This window comes from Thermobia domestica, chromosome 5 (assembly GCF_964235325.1).
Source record: "Thermobia domestica chromosome 5, izTheDome1.hap1.1, whole genome shotgun sequence".
In the NCBI taxonomy this organism is placed as follows: domain Eukaryota; kingdom Metazoa; phylum Arthropoda; class Insecta; order Zygentoma; family Lepismatidae; genus Thermobia; species Thermobia domestica.
The window spans coordinates 32,474,900-32,483,302 of record NC_137458.1 but is presented as its reverse complement, the minus strand read 5'-3'; the positions used below and the strand labels follow the sequence as shown (position 1 = coordinate 32,483,302).

The window sequence follows — 8,403 nt, the reverse complement described above, 5'->3', positions numbered from 1 at the left end:
TTTATTTGCTCAACGTAGTTCATCGGAAATGAATTCTGGACTGCTTGTTTTGACTACTGCTCCCTTAATAATGGCAATTTTATTGCCCCCCCGGATTTACATTCAAATGCCACCACAGTATGTGTCTACTGCTTTCTCCTGTTTTCTATCTTCAAATCTCCTGCTTTTCCAACTGATTGATCTGGCAACACTGCTTCTATAGCTAATAATCTTTGATAAATAACAACTTTAGCTATTCGCAGTTGTTTTATTCCAACGTATCAGATATGTTATAAAAGTAAAAGTCAAAAAGCAAATATGATTGTAGAAATTAAAATACTTCTATTTATATGGCTAGTAGGAGCTTTAGGTGAGTGCATTCTGTAAACAAAAATATTTAGTGCTTGATTGTATGTAGAAACTTTGCGTCTGTAATTTACGATTGAACTTATTATTACTGGACACTCGATGTTTCGAAATTCACATTGTTGTATGCCGTATTTCTCGACGTTAGTATTTAGGCCTACATCAACTATCAATAATGTTTGTTTTACATTCGAGAAGTTGACTACATAAATAAATTCCGTCAGCACAAGAAACAAATTATAATATCAGAAATGAAAGGTAGATAAATACAGTCAGTTGACTGTTTAAATTTCCAGTACAGCTTACGAACCTTGGAGCCAATAAATAGAAATGAAATGAAATTTGTGACTTTTCATTTCACTTCTACATATATGTATTTAGGTATACATATATACCTAAAAATTAGTATAGATGCCATAATCCTTACTAACTTAATACGGTAGAAATAATTATTAACTTTCACTTTATTATTATGTAGTCCTTGGTAACAGAAGTCCAACTTGCTGGTCTGCGGGCTAGACTGCATGTTTTAGGTACATATGGACCTGGGTTCGATTTCCAGTAGAACATTGAATCCAACGTCTCATACTGCCTCAGTACTCAAGGGGACGCTAAACTTAACATAATAAAACTTAGTAAGGAACTAAATTATATTAAATACAAACTCACTAACAGTATATTTCCAGTTCTCAAGTATTTGAAGGGGTCCTCTGTTTGGTCTCACGTCATACGAGTTTCCGGTGGATAACACCTTTCCGTAGGTTTTCTCAGGTTTAACCATTTCCTTTAACCCATTCGTGCTCAGAACATTTTTTTTCGGAAAGTTGTATTTTTTGTGTATCAATTATGTAAATGGAACTCATTAAACCCATTTTTATTGTTTTTTAATATAATACTACATTAGTTTTACAGAATTGTGCTGGTGCGAAAACGCACCACCAGGCACTTAAGGTTACATTTCGTAGAAAAGCACCTGGTGCGAAAACGCACCACCGAGCACATACATCATACAAAATTTACATTAGAGAAGCAATACAATACAAAAGTAGTTTAGTAATATAGGTAATACTTACTGAGAAAAAATCAAGCACAATATTTGAGAGTTCTTACAATAATCAAGTGGATAATTTTAATGGTGTTTCGAAGTGCCATTTGATACTTTGCCATTTACCGACATGAAACTTTTCAAAGCACTTGTCATGTAAGGACACATTGCACTTAGAACACTTTCTTGTTGTATAAGAATGACACTCTGCACAGCGTCTTCTCTTTTCCTGGAGTACAATTAGGTGTCCTGTGTTGTCGAAACGTATAGTCTCTGATATCCGTTTTTGGACAGGAGTCACTGTTGGACCTGGGTTTGCTCTTCCTTGGCCATATTTCTGAAGGTAATTCAAGCTGATTGCTCTTCGGAACCCAGGAAGATCAAGTTCAGTGTCCTGTGTTACTGAAACTGAACGCCTATGCAAGTGACATGCATTCTGCACGGTCATATCAATACCCCAGATAAATAATGGCCACCACCACTTTTTAGAACGAATTTTACACCTGTATTCACTCACGTTTTGGTCCATTCGATCCGTGCCTCCCATGTACTTGCTGTACTTTTCAACCAGGTATTGTGCTTAATGGAAATTTTCTTTTCCTCAAAAGCTGAATACCTAGAAGCATTTGCTAATGGTTCAACACCGTCACAGTTTGAGGCTAATGTAACAACCGCATTATCGTTCCATCGGCACACAACTATTGAATTGTTTGAACACCACATATCGTAACTACCCCTTTTCTCCTTTTGTATAGACGCAGCATGTTTTACTGGGCAGTTCTCAAGTCGGTTTTGGTTGATGGTACCAGGTAAACCTACTCACATCTCAGTAAATTTGTCCATGATCTTCAAGGAGATGAAATAGTTGTCAGCAAAAATCTGATGAGGAAGAATTTTATTTTCAACGCTTGGCAAAGTTTCTGAAAATTTCATGAGTACTCCGCCACCAAGCCCAAACTGTTCTTTATGTCTGTTTGTGCGTCCTTTAGTCCCTTGGTATACTTGAAAATCGACTAAATAGCCCAATGCAAAATTTAAGCACCAAACCTTATAACCGAATCGAATAGGTTTACCTCGAATAAATTGCTTCAAATTATGCCTTCCAAAATAAGGGATCATAGCTTCGTCCACTGATGTCATTGTTTCCCAAATAGCATTTTCGATACAATTGTCGCGAAGCATATCTAAATACGGTCTTAGCTTGGATAATTTATTGTTTTCGTCTAAATTTGTGTTATCATTCATGTGTAGGTACCTCATTATATCCTCAAATCTATTTCTGCGAATTGCACTTCAAACTGCCTCGTTTCGCGTGTCTGGACTTTCTTCCCAAAACATGCGTTTCCTGGGAAGTGGCACGTAACCACTTAGCAAAAATACACCTATCATTACTTTCAGATCTTCCACAGAAAGATAAAAGTTATTTTTATTTTTTGTACAGCGTATAAAACACTTTGCTGGACTATGTGAGTGCACAATTCGTCTGTAAAAAGCAACTCAAACAAATCTGTTGGATCCCTAGGTCTGTCCACGTGAGTAGGTGCAAGGCAGATAGGTTCCACATTCTCAATTTTTTGACGTAATTCCGTTCGCTGCGGCAAATCCTTCTGCAACCATTTTCTACAAGTTTTCTTCATCTTGGTGTTATGACTTTGTTTCTTAGAATTATTTGTGTTTCCAGTATTAGAAACATCTTCTGTAACACTTTCTCTTCCATCACAAACACTGTCACCATTTCCTATTACCTTGACTTCCAAACCACATGTCAAAACGAGTTCCGCTTCAGCTATAAGTTGCCTACCAGTTAGATGGCATACATCATTTTCAACATCATCATCTCCACTGTCCTGTCTGTGTCCTCACGAACATTAGGCGGAGTGATAAACACATCCATTCTACTGGCATCATTGATATCAAATTCATTGCTCTATTCCAATATAGTCAAACTCTCGTTGACGGTAAGTTCCCTGAAAATAAGCATAATGAACTTCCTTAGTAACAAATTCGATAAAGTACATTTCATTTATCAATGTACAGTGACACAAGCTAAAACTGTTGCTTCTTCAAAACAAGATTTTCTGTTACACATCATGCCTATCATAACTATATCTTAGAAGATCGTATCAAAAGTAACAATCGGAATACCCGGTCCATTAAGGTTATGTTAGGTTCTAGCATCCTAACCTAACCTTAGCTGTGCTAATTTTGCAGGCTGTAAAACCATATAAGAAGAATAAAATGTGATGACTGAAACAATAGTGCATCACGAAAGCTGTTTACATCTTGAATCTAACATCTATACTGTTGTATCGTTTAGCTTTGTATTACTTGGTCTTGAATGGTACCGGTACTGCTGGTATATGGGACACCGGATACCTTGACTCCCACACTACGATATGTTTTTTCTTAAACCACAATATGTTTCAGTAAAAATTCAATTAAATAGAACTCGAACTACAAACTTCAAGAAGGAAAATAACTTTCATTCTACAAATTTGACTTCGTACGTGCCCGGTGGTGCGTAAACGCAACACCCATAATTACGGAGCGAAAAGACCAAGCAAATATTTCTCAATAGGCAATATATTTTTTGTGAAGCTAATATGAACATTTTTATTTCTATTATCAGGAAATTTAACATAACATTGCAAAATATATTAATTATACTAACCTTTTACTCGACAAATCTGTTGCCATTTTTGCCAATTTCCTTTTGTTGTTCCAAAACCTACATTCAGATGGCTCTCACAACCCCAAAGAGTCAATGGTACCAGAACAAACATAAATAAATTACTTTTTGGTTTGTCTTCAAACATCAAAGTACACAATATATGCATTTCCATAAACAGAAGAGAAATTATTACCAAAAGATATGAACAATAGGAAGTGGTGCAAAAACGCACCACCGAGCACAAATGGGTTAACATGGTCATTATTTAATGTCCCACGTTTACACACCGATCTTAGGGAAACGCGATGATTTGAATGATAATAATGGAATTATGAAAATCTGAGAAAATAGGAAAATTCAAGAAAAAACAAAAAAAAAAAAAAAAACGTGTCTATATGGTCATTCCACCAAGTTATAAGTTTCCTTTATCCCTTTTGAAAGACATGTCTGTGGGAACAATATATTGGTTTTATTGTTTTCAAGTATTGTAAATAGTCCCCAAGCTCCTTGGAAGCATTAACCTTATTTGTTTCTTTGCTGCCTCTGTTTACTATCACTACAACATGCTCGAACACGTTAGTGGGTTATGAAACGGATTTCCTTGTGCGAATGTTGGTTTACATAATAAAGAGCGCAAGTCATAAACAGAATAGAAGTTTTCAAGTCATAAGGTATAGCCTATAACCGTGAGTCTATCTGAATATAAATTTTAATCTGAATTGTTTGTTAAAATGAAATACTGTAAATTACTTTGGAGTTAAAAGCAGTTCTTTTAAAATTTGTTTCATATCCAAATAACGTAAAGTGTAACTCTTGATTGATTGAAATGACAATTGGAGTTCAGAAATGGAACAGTAATTTACCTTGACAAGAACGTACGCAGGAATATATTTCGCAAAGGTGTCAAATTCAATATGAGGATAAATTTTATTAAAATTAGTTAAGTTACTCCTAAAAGTAGACTAAACATAAAATAAAGCCTGTATTTCGGGACAGAGAGTAAGTACCCACCCACTGCGGATGTTTCTGAGGCCGTGTCCAAAAGTGCATAGTGCACACTTCGAGGATGCACACTCAAAGTCTACAAATGGAGTGCACACTAAATAGTGTACACTTCGTCAAATTAGCTTTTGATCCACACTTGTTTACAGCGCCTCATCGTGGCGGAATATGGAACATTGATAACAAAAGAAGGGAGAATTTCGCGTACTAGAAAAATTAACACGCTTTTTTTTTTTTTTTTTTTTTTTAGATTAATGACTTTCCAGTTATATTAAAGATAAATATAACGTACAGATTGATAATATGGGATAACCATAAAATGACTTAAGAGTTTCTTTCATATATGCCAACAGCTTCAGCTTTGCAGTATCTGCAAATATTTATCAGCATAAAAACCACTAAACTATTGGCGGTTCTATTTTATTAGGCATGCTTCCTAATATTTATTAATCTCCCGGAAGAAAAGCAGCACTGGTGGTTAGGACGCTGATGACTGTTGCGAAATAGATTAAGAATTTTATTTCAGGTAAAAGTAGGCAATTTGCAAAAGCGTTAGGACACCGAGGGGAGATCGCTATTTACAATAATGTTTACAATATTTACAATAATATTTACAATAATGGGAGAGAGTTCATATTAAGTACAATTCCATTATGTACAGTAGATACACTACAACGACACTATAATTGTCGTCGTTCTACTGTATTGCTTCAGTTACAGGCATACTGATTAGACTATTTCTACCATATTATGCTGATGTTGAAGTTCTTTATATGTTACTCTTTCGCGGTGGCTCAGTGGTAGAGCGTTCACCTCTGGTGCTTGGGGTCCCAGGTTCGATTCCAGCCCCCGCCAAGTGATCTTTGTGGTGGACAAACACCGTGTGCGTGGGTTTTCTCGGGGTTCTCCCGTTTCCTCCCCCTTTCTTCATTCCACCATTTCATTCATTACTCATCATCACCGTCTCCTTTAGCCTAACCGGCATAACCGTGGGACGTAAAAGTCAAAGATTTCATTTCATTTCATGTTACTCTTTCTTTGTGAATCTATAGATTTTACCCGTAAATCTTAAAAATAGTGCCTCCATATTGTTAATGTACACCAAAATTAACACTTACAAGGATGACAAGGAAAGAAGTGGTGGAGTTGAACAACATCAGGACCAAAATTTACAGGAAAAAGCTATTATGTCACTATGAAATACCAATTTATAAGGATCACGTGTACTCAATATGGATAACCCTAATTAAAGTAATATGTTAATAAAAGCAAAAAAGATAAGATGACTATATTATAAGCCCGCTTAAATTGAGTTCTGTAGATTGTATATACTTCAACATTTGCGTGCACTTCAGTATGCTTTCGGTGCCCTACATATTTCTTGAAATACTCGTATATCCACTGTCTCTTCTACATGCTTCCCACTACGAAAATGCTTCCTCAGTAACGAAACAAATCCCCTCGTCCAAATATAACCATAAAAAGGTACTATTAACCTAATAAGAATTTTATGAAAATTAAGACAAGTTTTTATGAAAAAAAAATACACTATGCAATGTAGTGGCACTCATTGTTCAACTATACGGAAGGAATTACTTGTTCATAATCAATTCATAATGGCTACCGTAATGGGATTATATCAATTAAAAGGAAGGCAGGTCTTTACTTTGGCCATTTCATTCAATGAACCGTAACCAAGACTGAAAAGATGTACTCTGTGAGCCTCTAACCCGCCTTCACTCGCTGACGCTCGCTCGGCAATACTATGTGAATTAAATATTAAACTTTGGTACAGAAAGAAACCAACCCAGTAACTAACTTATAAGTTAGTTACTAGGTTGGTTCGTGTTCTCAAAACCGAAACCGAAAGATCAAATCGCTGAATAATAATAATAATAATAATAATAATAATAATAATAATAATAATAATAAATGAAGTGGCCAAAGTAAATACTTACCAAGAGGAATTTATGAAATCTTTGATAAATGTGGAGAAATAAATTTTTGATTTGTATTTCACTTTTGGGCAGCTGTCAAAAATGCAAAATGTATGGTAATTGGTATATTACAGTCTCTCAAGCGCAAGGAAATATGCGATTTGAAAGGAATTTGTTTAGAATCAAAACTAGAAAATTAGGCCTATCTACCTACGAATTAACATTTGCATCTGCAACTGTAGCTGTAGCTATAGAGAAATGAATAATCGAGGTATTCATTATTATATGCTAGAGCTTAACATTTTAATTCATACGCCATTAAAATTTGTCATTTACGAGCAAATAGCTCCATTACTCATATTGTAATTATTTCAAATAAGCTACATAAACCATGTAATATTTAAAGACAAATGCCTTTATAGCATCATTAAAGAAACATTTGGTTGCTTTTCCTATATTGCATTGCATACTCAAAGAACACAGCGTAATACGTTTGTTATTTGTGTAACATTTTTATATTCCACTTGTAAAATCACTAATTTGTATATTTATCAAGTAAATTATTATTAGATCAGCCCACAAGTATATTCACCTCAACAAAAGTATTAAAAATATGTCTTTTAAAATTTTATTAAGTCACTTTGACATTATTGTTGTTCCTACTACGAAGAACTGCCATCTTAAGTACGCAAGTGTGCTAACGTAGTGTAGGCCTACATCCTCGCACACTACGCACTATGCACTCGCAGACTTGTGAACTTGGACCTTTTGACGCACACTAGGTGACGTCAGTTCCGGAAATAAGCGTACTTCGAATGCACACTTGTATCTTTTGGACACGGCCTGAGTTTAGATATACTTTACAAACATGCAGCCTTTTCTTCAACTATTTATTCTTTTCTGGTACTACTTGGCTTCCGTACACCTACGTAATGTTTATACGAGTTCGAGTGTCTACATTCCATGTTTCTATTTAGGAGTATATCCTCTATTAGTGCGAAATATCGATGCTCAGGCCCGTATCCACGGGAGGGCTAGGGGGCGGGCCCTCCTAAACTTTGGCTGGCCCCCTTAAAGTTTCACGGTAGGCTTGCAAATGAACTATAATATGGTGATGAAGTATAATATGATTGGGTCGGGCCCCCCTAACTTCTACCGGGCCCCCCTAAATTTTTGGGCTGGCTACGGGCCTGTCGACGCTTCTGTTTTATTTCTTTAATCACAGAATGCTATTCTTCAACTGCGCACAAGGAAGTTTTCGGCGTTTCAGACTCTTTTGAACAGCAGATATCATGAAAAAATACACAAATATGAAATCTTTAAGTCTTACGTCCCACGATTATGCAAGCTAGGCTAAAGCAGACGGTGATAATGAGAAAAGAATGAAAAGGTGGAATGAAGAA

The 8,403-nt window shown here is 35.7% G+C and overlaps 1 protein-coding gene across 1 annotated transcript in view; it reads left to right on the top strand.

Annotated features, from left to right (window-relative positions):
• The first annotated feature begins 212 nt into the window (after positions 1–212).
• LOC145684623 (uncharacterized) overlaps positions 213–8,403 on the top strand; it is a 108,296-nt gene continuing 100,105 nt past the window's right edge. Inside the window, exon 1 of the mRNA XM_081757014.1 lies at positions 213–349. Within this exon, the coding sequence (XP_081613140.1) occupies positions 298–349 (52 nt within the window). The 5' untranslated portion in view covers positions 213–297. The remainder of the gene's footprint in view (positions 350–8,403) is intronic.